General features: G+C 40.2%; 1 protein-coding gene across 1 annotated transcript in view; it reads right to left on the bottom strand.

Moving 5' to 3' along the window:
* PDE11A (phosphodiesterase 11A) overlaps positions 1-22,749 on the bottom strand; it is a 191,312-nt gene that overhangs the window by 103,828 nt on the left and 64,735 nt on the right. The window contains exon 3 of the mRNA XM_067549179.1: positions 869-958. Within this exon, the coding sequence (XP_067405280.1) occupies positions 869-958 (90 nt within the window). The remainder of the gene's footprint in view (positions 1-868; positions 959-22,749) is intronic.

Raw genomic sequence — 22,749 nt, 5'->3', positions numbered from 1 at the left:
AAGGGGATACTCTGAGCTTCCCAGTGGGACATAAAGTAAAAGTATCTGGTCCTGGTAGATACCAAGATACTTATAATCACATTATTATATATACAAAAACTAAGGTAATGTTTAGAAGTTTTTAATACCTGAAGTAGTGTGACTAGTTGACACATAGGGTGAAATCCTGGCCCATTGAACTCAATGAGAGTATTGAACACAGGGAGTTTAGCTGCACAGGAGAAGATATTTTTAAAAAGTATCAATAAAAAATTAGAACCCTTTAGAACATTTTTATGATCATTTTCCTGAAAAATATGTGGTATGTACAGAATGAATAATGGTGTGGTTTAAAGATTGTGGTTGTACTCCTTTGGGGGTAAGGCGCATAACTCATGCCTTCACCAGTCACAAGTAATGCACTCATACACGCACAGGCTGATAAAACCCCTCATATACAGCATTTGTGCTCACTCACTTTCATAGATAAATATCCACCTTATTTTGTAGACAAATTAAATATTACAAATCCAGGATGCTTGAGGGTTGGTATTTCTGAATTTTTAAAAGATCTGAATCTGTGGAAATGTAACTCATTTCATTCTGCAGCCTGGGTTCTAAACACACCTATCTGAGCACAATAAACTTGAAATTGACATCATGAAACAAACATCTATCATCAAAAGCAAATTTATCTACCACCCTCTAAGTTGTAGCCTGAAGGATATTCACCATCCACTTGAAAGGTTTTGTGTAGATTATTTTGAAATAAAACATAATTTGGTTCCTTAAGACTGTCTGTTTTACAAACAATTATGCAGAGCTGAAATTTGAAGGAAAGGGAGGAGACAGTGTTTGATAGCTGTCCAAGCTGCTGCTTTCTACTTACTCTGCTTCTGTCATATTCCTTCCTTGAAGCAGCAAATAGCTGGGCATTAGATATGGCAATCCCACAGAATGGGAGGTACATCTGCATCACCTATTTCAAAGAGAAATTTTAGTTCATTAGAAAATACTAGTGAACGTAAGCATCCATATTATTTAGCAATGAGATCTGAGGACACTTGGCAACTGTCAGGAAGTGCTCTGCACCCTTAAAATCATGAAACTAAAAACAAAGCAAATTATTTGTGAATGGTCTATGGAGGTTAGGAGGGAAAGAACTATTCCAAACACTAGCCCCCAAACCAAACCCAAAACTCTTTGGATTTATGGATTCAGCTTGTGAGGATCTTTCCTATTATTCTGACAAGTCCATTGCAGGATTCTCAGCAAGTACAGAACTCTGTCCTCAGGTGGAGACTATTAAAATCTTAAATATTCTGCAGCTGCCCCAAGTCAAAGGATTCCCTTTCTTCTGGAATTGCCTCTGTCATGGTAACTCGCCCCCCCCGAGCATTCAATATCTGAAGATGGCAAGTTCAGCAGAGACTGACACTCCTATTGACTCTAGACATAATGGACTTTGCAGGACATTAGCATAGTGGAACAGAGCACACGAGTCATCAGATGCAAGTCAGGAAGCTGATTATATTCTTAGGGAGAAAAACAGTGTTAGAAAGCAAGCTTCAGCAGCTGTAGGGAAGGGAGGAAGAAAAAGGGAACAGCAGTAGAAATGTGACAAAAGAGAAAGAGAACTCATAAAGTTCATATGCGTTAAGGTAAGAATCTAAACTTTTTGAGACTACACTGAAACTTTTAAGGTTCATCACATCATTTTTTTAAAAACACATTTTGAGGTGGGACACAGGATGACAGGGAATGAAGTGGCCACAGATTGGGCTGGCTCTGCATTTCAAATGAACAAATCCTCTGGCCAAGCACTTTAATACCCATCAAGTTTAGGATTTTGTGCACAAAGCTCCCCTGAAGTGAGGTGATTTCACAATACCATCAAGTGAGTAAAAATGTAAGAATGTTGGCACTTTCAAACCAGAGGTTTGCAACAACAGGAGCAACACTGGCACTGCTGGCTTGTGTTGTCCCAGGCCTGTGAGACACTGAGCACCTCTTAAGAAATGCCCCTCAACATCCAGCAAAGTCAATTAGAGCTGAGGACACACAGAGTGTTACCAGGATTAAGCCCTCTGAGTCTGAAAGTGATGCTGAAGCAGAGGAAGAAAGCAATCTGATGACTAGAGGGATATTGGAAGAGATCCTGGCTAGACAGAAAGAATGTCAGTCCATCTTGACATCCTTGGAAGGAATAACCGATGAGATGAACACAAAAATAAACATCACTGACAGGAGAACTGATAGGATGTAAAAAACCAAACTGACTTACAATTGAAGGGCATAATGTCTACCTTGTTTACAAAACAAAGCCCTAATAAAAATAACTCTCTCCTGGAAAGGTGGGTTGAAATCTTGGAGCTCCCATAAGGAGATCCCATAATGTATTAGCAATAGGTACCCCAACACAGATGGAAGCCTCAGGTCCAGTGATGTTTACAGTTGTTGCTTGATCTGTTTGGTATTATGCCAAGACAAATCTTTTGTGCAGTTGTTGACTGAGTAAAGTGAGGCACAACATTCAACTTGATGGCATTCCTGTTTGTCTGTCTGAAACATGGTAACTTTTTAAAGACATATCCAATCAATTGCAAAATTTCAGGGAACATTCTGGGAAGAACCCTACTAATTTGGTTGATACTTCCCTTACCACTGTGTTGGTCCAACATGTCCATTTATTTTGTGTCATGTACTTCTGTACTATATATGGACTGGTCACAGAGCTTGCTTATACACACCAGATATGTTAATCGTAAGATTCTTTAATGCATTGCCAGGTATGGCTAAGGTTCATTTAAAATTATTTACACATGAACCCTCCTTGTGGCTGAATAGTACAGTACAGTTTAGCATTCATTATACGTGGCCTTTGTACAAAGATAAGAATTCTGAGAGTATCTCCTGACAACATGTAATAGCTCTGATGTGTAGCAGCTATGAAACTGTGATGTCTTTGTTTTTGTCTTTTTAACATTTAAAGTATTAATTTTGTTCTCATAGTTATTACAGCCTGCAACATGAGAGACAAACACACACACTGCTCTCTTGTGAAGATTTTGCTTTGGTTCTTTCTTGTGGTGTTTCTCCTTAAATTAAAATGATGTGTTTTAGACAGAAAGTACATTTGCTCTTTGTCCATAGGAAGGCAACGGGACACGACTTGAAACGACCCCTCCCCACCACATGAGGGAAGGAATTAAACTTTCATTTTTTTATTATAAAAACTGCACTGGGAGAATTTAACAAATCTCGGTTTAGTTTTTGTTTTTTAAATAAAATAGAAAACTTGCTTACAAGCAATGCATCACTGAACTTCATAGCCAGGGAAAAGATCTGGGAAGAAAAAACGTTCTTACAAGAAAAATTATGACCTTTGACATATTCATGAGTTTTGACTACTTTTAAACTGTAAAGCATGAAGGATTCTTTCTCCAAGAATCAGGCAGCACAGACAATACTGAAGAAGTTTATTCATGATACCGGGAAGTCTGAAAAATCAGCTTCAACTTCATGGTGTTATAGTGGTCAATTATATACGCTTTCTTATCGATTACATAGTACGTTTTAAATTCTTTATCTATTCACTTACAAATACAGACATTGTCCCATCCGGAGAGAACAGTGATAATGGTCGTTACATACATGTAGAGACACTTTACATCAAGGATGCTAGGGATACACTCATTGTGGGGGTAGGGTGGAGGAAGAAGGTGGGGGTGTCCTTACAGATAGGTGGCAGATGAGACAGAAATTCTAAAAACAAATGTGCTGTTCTCATTGGAATTAGAATCACTAAGAGGACATCTGGCTTCCTGAGCCAACGGAAGCTTACACTAGCCATTGTCCTTGAGGATCAGGTATGCTCATCAGCCACTTAAATGAATTTCGACCTACAACTTGTTAGCTGAAAACAACCTCAAGCCTTACAAAACTATTAGAATATAGAACTTTTAGAACCTAATTCTGTATCCATTAGAGTCAGGAGTCAAATTTCTATTCTAGACCAAGGTGTTCAGACACCAGGGTGATAGGAGTGGAATAAGATGACACACCATGTATTTTCAAGCATCACAAAAATGGTTCATAAGAAGCAAAAATTACTGTCTGGTGAGAATGACCACCACTCAGCAGACCTGATTCTGCACTGCTGTGCACCCTGTGTAATCATTTACACCTGTGAAAAGTTGGTATATAAAATGCTATTAGCTCAGAAAAGTGGTGTTACATCCACTTTGCACAACTATAGATGACTACACAAGATGCAGGGCAATGGATAATCAGACCCAAAATACTGAAAACTTTACAATAAAGAATAAAATGAGTGAATACAAGTTCACAATTATTAAGTGATATAATTCAATATCATATGGAGAAGAACCACCAGTGTTTTAAAGCAATTATGCCACTTTTTAAAAGAGTGTTTGGCAAGCCAAAAATCTGCTGCCACTACTATTTTGTCTTTTCTGAGCCATATACTATAGCTACTGCTACTTAAACAGTCTCTGGCAAAACTGTAATACAGTAATTGATACATCACTTGTGGTTATTAACATTTTTAAAAGGCTCCTCTATTGCAGAATCACAGAATGGAGTAGAAAGCAGTTATCACATTTTGGCTTCAAATAAGTAAATTAAATATGCATTTACAACTGCAATATCAAAACACCTGTTTTCTGATGCATTCTGTGATACTTTAACAGACAGGAAACATTCAGAAGTACCATTACAGAACTTAGACACTATGGCAATTGGCTCTAAACAAATATCCAATGGTGTGCTGATCGCCCTTCTACATTTTAGCCAAGTATTATAAGGACCTGACAGTATACCAGATCCTTCAATGGTTTTGCTCCCAAAATAGAATGTAAGTGAACAGCTGAAGAAATGTCACCATGAATTTGAATGCTATCCCTCCCCACCACCTTTTTTTTTTTTGGCTGATGGGTAAGTAATAAAAGATCCTCTGGCACATCAACATGAAAGAATATTGCATCATGCTTTCCCAGGATCTTTTACTAAAATAAATTCTAATTATATTTTCCCCATCATTAATGGTTACTAAAAATATTTTTTCTTAAGTAGAAGTGTCATGTTTTTATAATAAACAGCACTATACATTTCATTGATTTACAATTCACAATTTTTGACATCTCAATTCTCCGCCATCAAATGATCCAATATAAAAATATTCAGCTGTGGCATTACTAAATAAACTAGACAGGATAGACTGAATAGAAAGGAGAAGTCTTATGCTTGGTCATAGATATGTTATCAAAAGCAGCCATGAGGGGAAAGAACACAGAGACAAATGACAGGTTATTTTTAATTTGCCTTAGTGTGACACAGGAACATTTTAAGAAGGAGCAGTTTTCCTGTACTTTCTCTGTTGTCCCTTTTGCACTACAGAATGACCTGAGGGAACTTAACTGTCACAGTCTGGGTCTGTGAATGTTTTACCAAACACTACGGTTTTATTGCACAAGAAACTATCCGCTCAGATCTGACATTACAACTTTTAAGGAGCTGCTTCTAACAAGTCCAAAGCTTGAGTAAGGAAAATACATTATGTCTGTGCTTGAAGGTGTAATAAAAGGGGGGCATAGCTGTGGCCTACAGTCCTGCCAATGATGTGAAATTCACGTGGAAAAATGCAGCTTATTGTATAAACCATTCAACAACAGATGAATTTACTCATCAATGCTATATCCAATTACCAATCCAACACACAAAGAGCAAGCATTTTTTCAAGTTGATGAAGTATTAGTAGCATGAAAGGTAATTTTTGACCCTATCTAATTTGCAATAAATGACTGGGAGACCCATTGCAAATGATTGAACTGTACACGTTATTAAGAAAGCAAATAAATACACTTTAAAAAAATCCAAGGACACCAGTTCACAAAATGTACTTTGTTCATTTATCTTGGCAATTGTAGCTTGGTTTTAATGGTTTATAATGGTACATCATGGCACAGTAGCATCCGTAAATGTGTGATAGCCTATTATGTAAAAATAATGCAGTCTTAGTAATAAACTGATCTATCTAAACTGCTGAGAGGTGGAGAGAGACCACCATTTGTTGGTACTGATTATAAGGGTATTGGATAAGAGAAGTGCAAGTAAGCAAGGTTATACTGTGAAACTGTATGAACATATGGGACACAGATACTTGGATACAATTTCTCATGCCTCACTCTGCAAAAACTGTGATGTCCTTTGGCAGCAATTAAACATCTCACAAATTGACAACACAAAAGAAGTACTAGGTTACATGCTGTTCAATATTTTATCAGAACATGAAACTTTTATGAAGAGAAGATAAACTGATGAGCACCAGTTCCACTACCTGATCCTCTTCATCTCTAAGTCCTTTTATTCTATTGAAGAATTAATTTATTTTAGGAGTCTTAGAACATGGCTACAAAGAGAAATAGGTTAAGAACCAGGAACCTCAGTATCCAATCACATTCATATAAATTTTAGCTAATGTCGTAATCCTCAAATGTTAAACAGATATGGTTTCTGCTAAACAAGAAGGAGACAAAGTGAATGCCCTCTCCCATTCACTTAATTTTTCTACAGAAAGATATTTTTCATATAAACTGTTAGTATCTCCATATACACAAGATCAATTCAGTGTGACTGATCTAGATGCTCAGGCCGAAAGTTTCAAACTTGAATGTCTAAAGTTAGATATCTAAATATATACATAAAAATTGCCTGATTTTCAAGGCCCAAAACACTCTGAATTCCCACTGGGTAAAATACTGATACAGGAAATTTGTGAATTGTCCTGCATGTATGCTACTGATTTTGGGTAACTGGTTTTGAAATGCAGATCATCTGAGCCAATTCACCTGCAGAATTTAAGAGGGCAGTGTCTGATCTATTTTTATACTGTCCATCACTGCAGAATCAGAAGACAAAGGTTTCAAATCTGAGTACCTAAAGCAAGGCATCTACATCTGATTTTTCAGATGTCAAAGTTTATAGGTTTATAAAGTTTTTACTGTCAAAGTTTATAGGTTAACTAGATATTAATCACTGCACCTCAAAAAAGTGAATAGAATATAAATACCAAAATAATCATTATTTGATAGTTGTTAAAGAAAATCAGGATTTTGTCTCATAGTCTATGGCGTAGTTTCCCAGTAATTAAACACATAATGCAAACTTCATTATTTATTACCATAAGTCTACAGGAAAATGGCAAGCTACAAAACTAGCTTTCTTTCTTTACCTATTTTTCTGGAATGATGTAAATGTTAACTAAAACATTCCCAGCTTACTCAGAAGTTGTTGGTTTTGCTGAATCAGTTTTCCCAACCAACACAGCAGAAGGTACAAAAAAAAAGAACAGGGGCTCCTTTTTATGGCAAAGTGATTGATAGGTGATTATTGCTGTCAACCTCAGGCCTAAACTGTGGCTACTTCGTCAACAGGTAGGGCCCCTGATCCATTTGAGTTCAGTTTGCATGGCTAGGTTTGCGGTGAGGGCTGGGTATTGGACAAAATTTCCTCCTCTCTCTTGGTGGTCAGAACCAGTGGAAATAGTGTAGTGAAAGGCAGAATTCATGGTTGTATAGGTTAACGTATGTTGTTAAACCCAAGAAATACATGGTTCAATGGGTTTATAATATTAAATCCATAATCTGCAGAAAAAAATTTTAAAAGAGAAAAGGAAAGGACATACACAGAGCAAACAAAGCCAAGCCAGCAAAAAGTGTTGATGAAAATCCCTCACTTCCAAGTTACACTGGTTTTATACTTGCTTACTTCTTGGAAAATTAAATCTTAGCTCATAAACAGAGCAATCTCAAAGAGAGCCTCAGAACCTGTTTGAATGTCCATCTCACAGAACAAAAGCTCTAATATACATCATTGATGTTACTTTGGTTAAGGGTGAAAGACCTCAGAATTCTAAGTCAGATTTCATCAGTTCACAAGACCCTAGTTTCTTTATAATCTCTCTTCTGTAAGCAAGCATTTCTCCTTGTTCCATTGTCATAACTGCTCCCTTAACCTTCATTGACCTCAGTGACAGTTGCATATGCTCAGCTCTTTTTATGAACAGGCTGACTTTACAGACTGAAGTACCCAGGCAACTGTTTCTGGAAAATTTTAGCATCAGATGAACCCTTATAAAAAGCCTTTGCTCCATGTCCTCAAAATGACTAAATGTTGCACTATCCCCAGAAAGGGTTTAAATAGCATGTGACCATAGACTATCAACCGTTTGAAATAATACTACCAAATAGACTAGAAATTCAGATACTGATATTTTCAGTGTTGGGGTATGTAATTTACTGTTTATTGAGTTTATATTAAACAGTTACTGCATTAATATTTAATGAAGGTGATGATTCACCTGAACACAACTTTACAATTTTACGAGGCCTATTCTTCTCTGCTACACCACTCTGTAAATCCACTGTACTGTAAATACCATGGGCCAGAATCATCCCTATGAGCCAAGTTCCCTACAACCACATACATAACTGCCTTGAGGGCAGAGATTCTCTGCATGACAGATTGAAATAGCACATTTCCCAGCCTGCCTCACCTCACCCTATTTAGATGGCTCCCGCTCAGCTCCCTGGTAGAACAGAGATGTTGTGGGCAGTTGGTGCCATTAAATCCCTCCAGTCCCAGTCAAATGTACCACAATGAGGAGCTCATAACCTGGTCTGTGAATCAAGCTTACTGAATTCAACAGAGTTACTTTGGGTTCAAATCAGTATAATTGTGAGTAGAATCTGACTCAAAGAGACTTATTTTCTACTGTTTGTAAAAGTTTTGATGAGAATTCAGCAGATGTACATTTTTTCAGCAGGGAAGGAAGGAATAGTGAGGAAATCAGAATTATGCCAGGCCAAGTGATCTCTAAATTAGAATATCTGAAGATTGAGGAAACTCAGAGACCACACAGAATTGATCAGAGAATTATTCTGAGTGGCAAAAGGAGTAAAGATGCTTTCTTCCCAGTCCCTTCTCTCTAACTTGCCCCTCCTCCTTTGAACAAAGCAGAAACACAGGGGGATAAAGAGATGTACAGCCCAGTTTCCAGTCTCCCTCTACTCCTGGACATAGTTCCAGAAGAGAGGGGAGCAATGGAGGGTGGGAGGCAATTGCATTGCACTAAGTGGATGAATGGACTGAGCAGCATTAAACAGACCAGTCAGAGTATATACTTAAGGGTACCAACCTGCTCAGAAGCATTCCCCTGAGCCCACTCCACCCCCCACAAACACCTCAAATGGCACTAACTTTGAGCTGTGGTGACCACAGGGTGCTTCTCACTGGCCTGGTCCACCTAGCCTGGCACATGACTTTGGGAGTTACCATTCTGCAAATGGTTTGTTTGGGTTTTTTGGCTCTGAGTGTTGGAAGCAGCAACAACAGCACCAACAACCACTTCTCTTCAAGCATCTCTGCTACCCCCTCTTCCTGAGATTGCTTATGGAGTTCGGGAAGAGCTAAGGGGGCTTCCTGGAAAATGAAAGATGAGAAAATTTGTTCATAAAACAGACATGTTTTTAATACCCCATATTTGTTTCAGAGAGGTGGGTGAAGTAATATCTTTTATTGGACCAACTTCTGTTAGTGAAAGAGACAAGCCTTCAAGCTAAACAGAGCTCTTCTTTAAGGTCCATGTAGATCGAAAGCTTGTCTCTTTCACTGAAAGGAACTGGTCTAATAATAGACCAACTCACCTAGTCTCACTCACCATGTCTCTCTAATATCTTGCGACCAGCACAGCTACAAAAACTTTCCAAATTTGTTTTTTATTCATCCTGACTTGCATATTCAAAAACAGAGTCAGTGATACCATTTAAACATTTCCTATATTCCTAAAAATAGACGCAATATATTAAATGGGTTTTTTTATGTTCAAGAATCTACAGACCAAAATCAATTGCAATATGGTTAAGTGTGAACACTCACCCAAATCATATTACATTTTGGCATCTGTACAGTGTCTGGCAATTCTTATATCCATTCCTATGATCAAATCAAAGCATAGCGGCAGTTTGCACTTCACAGAAACATCTGCCAAAAACAGAGATTTTTCCAAACTAATTATAAGATTGAACCCCTATACTCTATGGACAGTCTATGAACCCTAATTCCAGACACATACATCCCCTGACATCAATGAGCAGTACACTGCTTGATTAGTCCATTACCTCTGCAGTTTTATAAATTCATGTTTACATGTTATTATTTATACAATGTTATAAAAACACATGGTGCTTCAGAGCCAAAGAAAACATATGCTGCCAGAATTCAGACTGTATTGCAGGGGCTGTAAACAGCCTGCAAGAGGCCAGGGAGAATTTCCCCAGCACGGGCCAAGTGTTGGTCTGTCTCATGTGATTTCCGGCGCACAAGGGAACTAGATAGCCTCTTCACCAGCCAGATCCCTACACCGTTTTGTAGTAGAAAACAACTCCCCTAAAAAGTCAAAAGATCAGACTCATCTGCTGGACCCCATCCTCACAAGCCCTGCTGTTGGAGAGCAGCTGGAGGTGGAATAGGGGGCAGGGCCATAGCACAAAGGTCCATGAGCTGCCTAAGTAATTTTGGGGGCCATTTCAGCCTCTGGACAACCTAAAGTCAGGAGGGCATATACATGGCTTAACTTCACAGCCTGCCCTGGCCTGGACCTTCTGTGGTGCCCCTCCTGGTGGTGTAGCACAAAATCTGAACCTGCATCTTTTCTTATACACACCTCAGGTCTTGAAATAGGACTTTCCACCCTTCCTCCCCTGTAAATCCTTGTGAAGTTTGATTTATAACAATGAAGTCCTAAAAATGTTTTTTATATAATCAGAATTATACTCATCTACTCTTCCTATTTCAATTCTCTGTTTAACCTTTGGATGTTTCTTACCCAGTCACTTTTATGTTAAGATTTACTCATATCTGACATCACCAAAAGAAGATGAAGCTTGAAAAATCTAGGTAAGCTATGTTGTGAATTGTTTTGTCATATAAATACACACAAAATATTCACAGGATTTAATAAACTTATTTTAGCTACATTTTATCAGGCATATTTAATATTTATATGTTTTCTTGTGTTTAGCATTTAGTGTGCAGAAGAGGAGTGCGTAATCTGTATTTGACCTCCCACAGAAAGCCTGATAATAAACTTTGTTGTTTCAGATAAATCTGAAATATGACAATATGCCTAGTACACTCTCCAAAGCCAAAACACACTTGTGGAAGCGTTAAGAGAGATTAGGGGAAAACCATTCATCTCCATTAATACTTAGTGGCCAAATCCTGTAAAACTCCTATTAATGCAAATGGAAATGTTGCCTGACTTGAATCTCTAATAATAATTTTATTCTAAATGAACCTGGCTCATCAATTCCTTTAGATCACTAGACAATAATTCAAAATCCAACATTAAATCATGATGTCTGACATGGGTAGAGGGGAAAGGATACAAGACACAAGAGTGGCCATATGAAAATAAATTTGGGGAAGAAATGTTGTGAAGAGTAGAATTGAGGAAGGCCAGACTGAAAGGGATGTCTAGGATTGAATGGGTGCCACATCGTAGGGCCCATCAAAGCAAAGGCATAATAATAAGCCAACCTAATACATTACTGAGGATCTCAAAATTGAAGGTGGTGTCAGCCATCATGAAGTTCAATGAAGATGTTTCAAACAGAGCTAGACCCTGCACCATTACGTTTTTAAAACAGGGCTAAAAGAAAGGCTGCTCACTTTATAGGCAGCCTATGTAAAAACTGCATAGTTGGCGTAATATGAGCATGGTTGATCAAACCAGTGAGCAGATGTACTTCTGATGTACTTCTGCAGCCTGAATTAATTCCAAGCTTTGGAGAAGTCCTACTGAAAGGCCTGATAAGAATGAACCACATTAATCAAGTAATAAAGGTTGCTTCTCTGAGGTCATCACAAGAAAAGAGTCAGCATGTGCACAATAGTTTCGTAACCACTTAATTACAGATGGGGCTAGTAGCACCGCGTATTAGCAAGGAAGCCTGACACTTCTCACTCCCATGACACTGACCTTTTTCAGTTGCTCATAATTTTGCCAATTTTTAACTGTTTGAGTTTAAATTTCCCATAGAATCATAGAGTTGGAAGGGACCTCAGAGGTCATCTAGTCCAATCCCCTGCTCAGAGCAGGACTAACCTCAGCTAAATAATCCCAGCAAGGGTTTTGTCAAGCCTCATCTTAAAAACCTCTAAAGCTGGAGATTCCACCACCTCCCTAGGTAACCCATTCCAGTGATTCACCACCCTCCTAGTGAAAAACTTTTTCCTAATGTCCAACCTAGACCTCCCCCTGCAACTTGAGACCATTTCTCCTTGTTCTGTCATCTGCCACCACTGAGAACAACCTAGCTCCATCCTCCCTGGAACCCCCTTTCAGGTAGTTAAAAGCTGCTATCAAATCCCCCCTCATTCTTCTCTTCTGTAGACTGAACAGGCCTAGTTCCTTCAGCCTCTCCTCATAAGTCTTGTGCTCCAGCCCCCTAATCATTTTTGTTGCCCTCCGCTGGACTCTCTCTAACTTCTCCACATCCTTGTTGTAGTGGGGGGCCTAAAACTGGACACAATACTCCAAATGTGGCCTCACCAACGCCAAATAGAGGGGACTGATCACTTCCCATGATCTGCTGGCAATGTTCCTACTAATGCAGCCCAATATGCTATTAGCCTTCTTGGCAACCAGGGCACACTGCTGACTCATATCCAGCTTCTTATCCACTGTTACCCGCAAGTCCTTTTCTGCAAAACTGCTGCCTAGCTCGTTGGTCCCCAGTCTGTTGCTGTGCATGGGATTCTTCCGTCCTACGTGCAGGACTTTGCACTTGTCCTTGTTGAACCTCATCAGATTTATTTTGGCCCAATCCTCCAGTTTGTTTAGGTCCTTCTGTATCCTATCCCTATCTTACAGGGTATCTACCACTCCCCCCAGCTTAGTGTCATCTGCAAACTTGCTAAGGGTGCAATCTACCCCATCCTCCAGATCATTGATGAAGATGTAGAACAAAACCAGCCCCAGGACCGACCCCTGGGGCACTCCGCTTATGACCGGCTGCCAGCTAGACATGGAGCCATTGATCACTACTCATTGAGCCCTATGCTCTAGCCAGTTCTCTATCCATTTTATAGTCCATTCATCCAACCCATACTTCCTTAACTTGCTGATAAGAATATTGTGAGAGACCGTATCAAAAGCTTTGCTAAAGTCAAGGTATATCACGTCCACCGCTTTCCCCACATCCACAGAGCCAGTCACCTCTTCGTAGAAAGCAATCAGGTTGGTCAGGCATGACTTTTCCTTGGTGAATCCGTGTTGACTGTTCCTGATCACCTTCCTCTCTTCCAAGTGCCTTAAAATGGATTCCTTGAGGACCTGCTCCACGATTTTTCCAGGGATTGAAGTCAGGCTGACCGGTCAGTAGTTCCCTGGAACCCCTTTCCTCCCTTTCTTGAAGATGGGCACTATATTTGCTTTTTTCCAGTCATCAGGGACCTTCCCCAATTGCCACAAGCTTTCAAAGATAATAGCCAATGGTTCTGAAATCACATCAGTCAACTCCCTCAGCACCCTCTCGTGCATTGTATCTGGCCCCATGGACTTGTGTATGTCCAATCTTTCTAAATAGTCTTGGACCTGTTCCTTTAGCACTGCGGGATGTTCACCTCCTTCCCATTCTGTGCCGCCCAGTGCAGCAGTCTGGGAGCTGACCTTGTCTGTGAAGACAGAGGCAAAAAAGGCATTGAGTACCTCAGCTTTCTCCACATCCTCTGTCACTAGGTTGCCTCCCCCATTCTGTAAGGGGCCCACACTTTCCCTAACCTTCCTCTTGTTGGTAACATACTTGTAGAAACCCTTTTTGTTCCCCTTCACATACCTTGCTAGCTGCAACTCTAATTGTGCTTTGGCCTTCCTGATTTCATTCCTGCACGTCCAAGCAGTATTTTTATAATCCTCCCTAGTCATCTGACCAAGCTTCCACTTCTTGTAAGCTTCTTTTTTGTGTTTAAGTTCACCAAAGACTTCTTTGTTAAGCCAAGCTGGATGCCTACCATATTTGCTATTCTTTCTGCACATCGGGATGGTTTGTTCCTGTGCCCTCAATAAGGTTTCTTTAAAATACAGCCAGCTCTCTTGGATTCCTTTCCCCCTCATATTAGCCTCCCAAGGGATCCTGCCCATCAGCTCCCTGAGGGAGTCAAAGTCTGCTTTTTTGAAGTCCAGGGTCCATATCCTGCTGTTCTCCTTTCTTCCTTTCGTCAGGATCCTGAACTCGACCATCTCATGGTCACTGCTGCCTAGGTTGCCACCCACTTCTACTTCCCCTACCAAATCTTCCCTGTTTGTGAGCAGCAGGTCAAGAGAAGCACGGCCCCTAGTTGGCTGCTCCAGCACTTGCACCAGGAAGTTGTCTGCAACACTTTCCAAAAACTTCCTGGATTGTTTGTGCTCTGCTGTATTGCTCTTCCAACAGATGTCAGGGTGATTGAAGTCCCCCATGAGAATCAGGTCCTGTGAACTGGAAACTTTCCCTAGTTGACCGAAGAAAGCCTAATCTACCTCGTCCTCTTGGTCTGGTAGTCTATAACAGACACCCACAACGACATCACCCTTATTGTTCTTGCTTCTAAGCTTAACCCAGAAACTCTCAACTGGCTTATCTCCAGTTTCATACTGGAGCTCAGAGCAATCATAGTGCTCTCTTACATACAGTGTAAGTGTCTGCCTAAGGCTAAATATTTTTTGAAACTTTCAACCAAAATAGTCGAGTTATTTCCAAGATCAAGGATAGGTTGTTTTACCCATGGTAGAAAATTCTGACAGCCTTTATAATAGGTGGTGTAGCAGTCCTATTTATAACAACCCATAGTTCTCTATGGAAAGGTCTAGATCAAATGTGACATGAAGGTTCTTACTCAGACTCCCTACCTCCAGACAAGTCCTTTAAATAAACTGGGACATGAAGGAAACAAGAACATCCACATAACCATAATCTCTATCCACCAGAAAGAGAAAACGCGCAGGACACACAAGACAAGAGAAAAAAAAGTGTAATTTTAATCACTCCTCCCTCTTATATAGAGAGGGCAACTCAAAACACATCAGCCATAAGTCTAGAAACACTTGGCACTTCTGCAGTGTCTTCAGTTTAATGCCTGGTCTACCTAACTGCATTTTTCAGGGCTGTGAAAAACTTCATGCCCTCTGCAGTGTAGTTAGGTCTATCTGACCCCCAATGTACACGCAGCAAGGTCGATGAAGAAATTCTGCTGTTGACCCAGCTACTGCTTCTCGAGGAAGTGAATTTACTAGAGCGATTGAAAACTGCTTCCATCATTGTACCATCTACACTACATCACTATGCCTCTGTAGTGCTTGTAGTGTAAACATACCCTAAGAATCCCAAAAAATTTAACAGACATAAGTGAATTAAGCCTTATGACACCGATTTTTTTCTACAGCTAGGTAAACAGTTAGGTTAAATGACTTGCTATGGATCACAAAGCAAGTTTTTGGCAAAGTCAGAAAAAGAACCAGAGCTCCTGGGTCTCAGTTCTGGGCCTGAATCATTAGACTCATCTTTCATGACTGAAGCACTGTTATAAAACTGCACGAAGATCATTTGAGGAGGTGTGAACATCTTCATATTGCAACTGTAGAGTAAGATTTGTAAAGACCGACAGTGGCTGACATTGGTACTGTTAAAATAGAAGCTGAGGATCAGACCTTTACATTGGGAAGGTTGAATAATTGTATGTCCTTTTGAAGCACATTCATTTTGTCATTAACAATAAACTAGAAATTGTCTTTTAAGACTTGCTTTTGTTTTTCCAGTTTTCAGATTAAGCTAGGTAGCATCAGTTATATAAAGGGAACATTCTGAGAGCACTCTAAGTGGTATTAAAAACAGGAATAAACTCCATATGCTTGCATTCATAATTTAATTTTTAAATGACAACACTTATTAAAACCATTTACTTTTACACTTTCATCACAATTCCTGGCAACAATAAGAATTAAATTAATCTGTAGTCTTTTTTTTGCAGAAGGCTTTACATCCTAGAGCACATGAGCACAAATTAAAACTATTTCCACTTATGTCCTGGTGCCAGAACTCTTATTGTTGGTTTCACTTCTTTCACTTTTACTACCAGTAAAATTACATTTTTGGAGATAGTGTGTGGGCACGTGTCAGTGTATGTGGGGCAAGCGAGACTAAATTCTGCAGTTACATAAATACTGTTTGTAGTTTAACAAAAAAGAGTTTAGCCAGAGATACCAACCTCGCTCTGAGACATTTTGGGATGTTTATGAAAAATATTAGGGCAGAATAAGGGAAGTTGCTTGTACCTCTTTCTCTCTACCCATCCCCTCTCTCTGCAGAAACTGGGACCTCTCTCCCTTCCCCTCCCTTGCCTGTCTATGGCCAAAGGAGGAGCCTTGATCCCCTAGGCTTTCCCTCTCATTGCACCCCACACCCAAACAGTGAGACTGGGGAGATTAGGCATAGGAAAGCTGCCCTCCTATGCCAAGAGCTCTTAAATACCTTGACTAGTCCCAGGCCTGGACCTCCTTCCCAGGATGATCCTCCTCTTTTCCATCCTCTGTTGTGCTCCCTCTCAACTCTGGCTTCTCCTCCCTCACTGACTGCACAGTGGGGGTCTGATAGGAGGCAAGCTGCAGTGATTTTCAGTGGGGCTTGAGGCACTAGATTCCCCGTGTGGCTCCTGCTGGCATGGGTGAGTGAATTTAATATAATCCAGCAGGGTCTACACAGGGCAATTAGAGAGCAACATGCATCCTGTGGCTTGAACGGTGAAACCATCGATGTCCCAAGCCACTCAAAAGTGCTGTGGCTTACCTCCTATCTGACCTTCACTACACAGTCTATGCATGTGTCACAGGGTGGTGGAGAAGAATGTCCCCAGCGCCTGTGGTGCTATTTGCTGTTTTCATAGGATGCGAGTAGTGATGAGTGACACAAAAGCACACAAATTTTATATATATATATATATGACACACACACACATGTGCATGTTTTCAAAATCAGTAGGTTTAAGCCTGAATTAGTAATTTCATAATTACATGTAAAAATCAGGAGGATTATGGAAAATTAGAGAGGATTGGCATCTCTTTAGCTCTGCCACATATAACAGTCTACACAGAGATCATGCTGAAATAATTAACTTTCAGTTCAGATTCTTCTCCTGTAAGTTTCAAGAGACACCTTGTGATTTACAAAGGTATCTGTTTTTTTATGTAAGACATCTTTATTTAACAGAGAAGATGGTTGAGATAATATGTTTTATGGGACCAACTTCTGTTGGTGAAAGAGACAAGCTTTTGAGCTTACCCAGACTCTTCTGCAGGCCTGGGAAAGGTACTCAGAGTATCACAGCTAAATACAAAGTGGAACAGATTGTTTAGCCTAAGGAGTTAGTAGTGACAAAGGTCGTCCGGAACAGACTGTATTCAGAGCCCAAGCCTATAAGGTGCTGAGAGCCTTCTGCAAACATCCTCAGCTTCGACTGAAGTAAATGGTGTTAAGCTCATCACTTCCAATACAAAACACTAAAGGAACAGTGGAAGCTGGATGTCACAACTAAGCAAACCAGGCTTTCTGGGTCAATCTTCAGCAGTGTAAATTGGTATAACTCCATTGACTGGCCTGCTATTTGTAGCACTGATTCAATGTGGACTTTGCTGCTTTTTTCTTCTCCTTTCTTTCCCACTACAAAACAGTTCTGAGTAGGAGCAGGTGCTGTCATATGCAAAACATGAACTGATATTTGGAAGATGGTTAAAGTAAAATCCAGGGGATTCAGAAAGCACTGAAGTCCCTTGACATTCCCTTGATGCTACTTCTTGTCAATCAAAGCAATCCAGGTGCTTCTTCTGCAGCAACTAACCTCACCAACAAACAGAAGAATGTTTAGGAAAGTTCTTGAGGGGGACTTCATGGAGTTTCTTGCCCCCTGCATGGGAATAACCCAGATAAAGGACCACATAATTTGCATTTCACCAAAACTTTTCTATTTATCTTTTACAGTCTTATTATATCTGTCTCTGCTGACCTTATTGACCATTTAAATATTTTATTATGTAATGTATAGAATCATATGCATCTCTGGTAGGATATATCCTGTATCTTTTTAAAATACATCCATGTCATTTTGTTGGCTTGCCTTTGGACACTGAGAAACTCGCCACTGGTGTTCTACACTTATCTATTTCAAGCTGAGATGTATTTAATATTAATGTCACTGTCACAGCATGTCATTGCACATTTTGCTGTTGACACTTGGGTCTATTCTTCCTTCATTTTCCCAGAGAAAGCTGTCTCTATTTTCCTTTCCATTTTTTAGGATGACAAATCAATAGTAGGACATCAGTCTTTTGGCAATTCAGTACAGGTAGGAAAACTTCTCATAATCAGTTCCTCAATATTGCAGGTTTGCCCATGTATTTATTATAATTTTGATAGTTCCACTTCTTGTCTGTAAACTAAAAGTACATATTCTAGGGCCCTTACTTGACTTAAATTTTAACAAAAAGACTCATTGTCAAAATATCACTTAACATGAAGCATCATACTATACTGCTAATATTTCTCATACACGACAACACCAATTTACACTCTAGCAGGCCAGACTATGTGGTTGAATACAATTGACAATAACAAGGACTAAGAATGGAACAGAATTTGTCCCTTACATTGTTAATTTAATCTGATTCTATGAAATTATCTCTGAGTTTGATCCTATTACAGTATATTTCAGAATGGCTCAGATACTTCTACCACTTACAACAACAACAACAAAAGGAAATTCTGAAGCTAATGGGAATGAAGATAGCCCAGCATCTGCAGAATTGGGCCCTCAGAAAGAAAAACTTAAATTCAGGCTTGAGTACTGAGAATAAGCTAACCTGAATATGTGAAACCTATTTCATATTAAAGAGATACTGTCTGGTTAACATAGGCCTTAAATTGTTGATTGAAAATTATTTGCATCTGAACTTTCTCTAGTGTCTTGTCCAGACCTAAGTAAGAAAGGATTTCTTTTTGAAAATGTTGTCCCTAAGACACTGTATTTAGCAGGTAAACATTCCACTACCAGTATATGTAACCATACATCTGCTGCAGAAAAGGCAAGTGTACACTAAGGTTCCTTATGGCAATGTTCTAATGTACACTGTGGTTCCAAGTGCATTAGGCCATGGGGATAAAAGGAGTTGCTGCTGGGAGTCTCCAAACATAGGCAGAAGTGTGGCTGCTTCTATTCATGAAGTCTAAAAGAGCTGCTGCTACGTCTAGATCCAAATGGTTGGGTGACTGGGCCTTCTGTCCACTGAAACACCTCCTTTTTCTCTCTCCTGGGAGAGAAGAAAACTTCTTACTAAGAGGTCTCCCACCCCAAGTGTGATGAGACTTGGTGCTAGAAGCCCCTGGGAAATGAAGACAGCTGCTTCTGTGGGACAATCCTTATCTCTTTATGAAGGGGGAAGGAGTTTAACCACTCCTGCCCAATGGCTGCTCTTCACTTCCCTACCAAGCAGGAGTAGGGATAAAGAATTGTTGTCTGGACCATGGGAGGGCTGGGATGCTGTTCTGCTGGGCACCCTATTAGTACAATATGTTTGTGCAGTGGATCAGAGGGTAATTGCCATGAGATAAGGGGTGGCACTGCTTTGAGGCAGTGCTGATGCCAGGGAAGGTGAGGCTGTGGGCAGATGGGAGCTTGGGACGTCTTACCAATCACAGTATTCCCACAACACACACATACACACGAGAGAGAGAAAATCTGCCATTAAGCCATTCACGAGGATGGCCAACAGCGTCTCATGCTTTATTTAAAAAAAAAAAAAAAAAAAAAAAAGAAGAAGATGGATTACATTTTTTTAAAATTATTTATAAAACATAAACAACACATTGGCTTCTTTTGGTCACATCTTAGAATGATTAGCCTTACATTTGATTACTCAAAAAATTCCGATGTGTCCTCATTGATATAGCTTGACAGGATGGTTGTCAATAACTTGGCTAAAAAGCAGTACAAGTCAGGGGAAATTACAGTATATATTTTAAGTTCTAGATTTTAAAATGCCAGAGGCAATTAAAACTCTTTTTTAAATTTGGTTAAAAACAAATTTTGTTTATCAACTTTCATCCCAAGTCACTTTTTCATGGTTAAAATAATTTCCTTAGATTGTAATGAATCGTGTAAATACCTCTTAAATGTCCCATCATCACAGAGTCATTACTGATAACACTAACTTTCAAAATTCTTGAAATAAATTACATAATGATGATAAATAAACATTTCTATAAGATAAAATCTTGATTTAAAAAAATCGTTTCAGTATTGGTGTAAATTCACACTATATTTTTCTTGTTATGATTTGGCCAATTTAAACTGTTCATTATTTTTTACAGTAAATTGTTAACTCCCACAGCATTTGTTTTATGAGCAATGCTGATTAGTTCACAGGGTGTTAGGGAAAGCACCATGTTTTAAGGCTACTATACTATCTCTTTCAGTTTAGTACTGGTGCAAGCTGTGGCAGCCTAACTTCGCATGTTTGCCCCCATTTTTTTTTTTTTGAGCTGCAGACTTTAAGAAACTGAGGAAAGTGTGTGGGCTGGTTTGGAAGCAAGCTCTGGTACTATTCCACACATCATTATCTCCTGAACTAATGATACACACCTGCACACATCACTGTCAATCTCTATGCAAGGATATTTATAAACTGGAAGCACAGGGCCAAATCCTGATAACCCAGTTGCACAGACCATGAGTTGTCCGAGGCTTGTGTGTGTGTTTGGAGGTGGAGGGGTAAGGGTGTGAATCTGGGGACACTGAATCCTCTCTCCACCCACGTTATGCAGTTGCTCAGTGGTTGCTATTGCATGTTCAGATCTGCAGCAGCCTACATCTAGCGAATCTCCCCTTCATCTGGAGGGGACAGTAGTGGATCCTGTCCCCCATCTGAAGGAGTGTGGACTCTGCGCACCGGCTCTTGGTACACTGCCCTCCATACTGTACAGACAGCACTACCATCCAGGTCCTCTACATCTGGGAGCAGGATTTCCCCAGAGCTCTTCAGCAGCAGCAGCATGCTGCAGATATTTAATTTGTTATAAAACTGTTATTTCTGGTTGTGTGACAATATTGTAAACTGAAATCTTTCATTCACTGGCAAGCGCTGTACACTGTGGACCACATCCTCTGTGCTTTGTTCAAACAAATCTCCCATTATGGTCTTTTGCATGAGTTCGGGGTTCAGAAGCATCTGCCCTTGGTAACACTTAATGCATATTTTTCCTCTCCTTGCTCAGAAACTGGCCAGGAAGTGGTTTCACAACAGCTTCTGATGAAGCTCTTTGTCTTCCTTTCTTTCCTGAGGGTAATATTATGGGGGGTGGCAGGAAGAGCTCAGAAAATGGTTGGGTGAACACTCTGTGAGAACAGTATTTTAAGCAATATTATGAGTTACAATCTCAGAGATATATGTAAATTTTAAGGGATGTGAATATTATACCTAGTAAATACACTGCATCCTGCATTTTAATACTGCGTATCATACCGGACTACATTTTGGACCTCAAATTAAGTCATACACACATTCCTTTAGCCACATGAAGTTCTTGGCAGGGCATCTAAGCAGGGGAGGAGGAGAGAGGGCAGAGGCAGTTTACCTTGGGCCCTCTTTTGAGAGGAACCCAAAGGAAGTGGCATTGCGATGGAGTTGCTTCACCACTCAGATTTGCCCTGCCCCACCCGTTCATCATGTCAGAGGGGCCGCCGCACCAAATTTGAGTGAGTGATGCTGCCATGCCATGTGCCAAGTTGCAACGCCTGGAGCAGAGAGCCGAGCCCAGCCCAGTGGGATGGAAACTGCTGCTATGAGGTGAATGCGAGGCAGGCTTGCTCTTCAACCCACCCACCCATGCCATAGGAACCCCCTCCAGTGGTAATTTTTTTTTTTTTTTTGAATGGAGGAGGGGCAGATTTTGCCCTGCCCTGCAAAACCTCTCTGAAGCCTGGTTTTTGGTACCAAAAAACACCTTACAGAGGGAATTGGTTCCATAAACAAGGTCATTCCTTCCAGTTATATGTATTTTTCCTCAATCAACAACATTTTATAACATTTATGTACTCTTCATTATTTTCATCTCAAGCCAAAAAGATGAGGCACACTGAGGAGAGGTGAATACGTATTACTATTAATACTTTTGCTGAGCTGCGGACAGGTGATTTCTGACAGCTGAGTTGCGTCAGAAATGCCTGGTGCCCAGGACACTATTTTCTTTGGTGTAACTTGGACAGGTACATAGTCAGAGTTCCCACTGTTTGCACCGCCATGGCTACACTCTACTTTTAGCATGCTTGTGGTGTAAGGTATACACAAAAGGGACTGCACAGTGGTTGAGCTTTTGAGTGGGTGAGCAACACCCCACCTTGTTCCCCAGAGATGATCATTTTTAGGTACTCCCTGCCCTTGCTGGCATGGAGGCTTTTGCCCCATTCTGGCAAGAAAGGGTGAATGAGAGCCTGTGGACTCCATTGGCCCTGCCCTGCTACACCTGCAGCAGATGTCAGGTGTAGAGAGTTAAAAGAAGTCCTAGCCCCAGAGCTTTGTTTCTTGCTTGATGAGGATGCCTGGGTCCAGCTGTGAGTCACAGACAACTTGCTACCTGGATGAAATGACCAGCACCAGAGAAACTC

The sequence above is a fragment of the Emydura macquarii genome, unplaced genomic scaffold (assembly GCF_026122565.2).
Source record: "Emydura macquarii macquarii isolate MOO-44397 ecotype Brisbane River unplaced genomic scaffold, CSIRO-AGI_Emac_v2 contig_1253, whole genome shotgun sequence".
Classification (NCBI taxonomy): Eukaryota; Metazoa; Chordata; order Testudines; family Chelidae; genus Emydura; species Emydura macquarii.
Note: the sequence above shows the minus strand (reverse complement) of the source record. Positions and strands in the feature narration are given on the sequence as shown.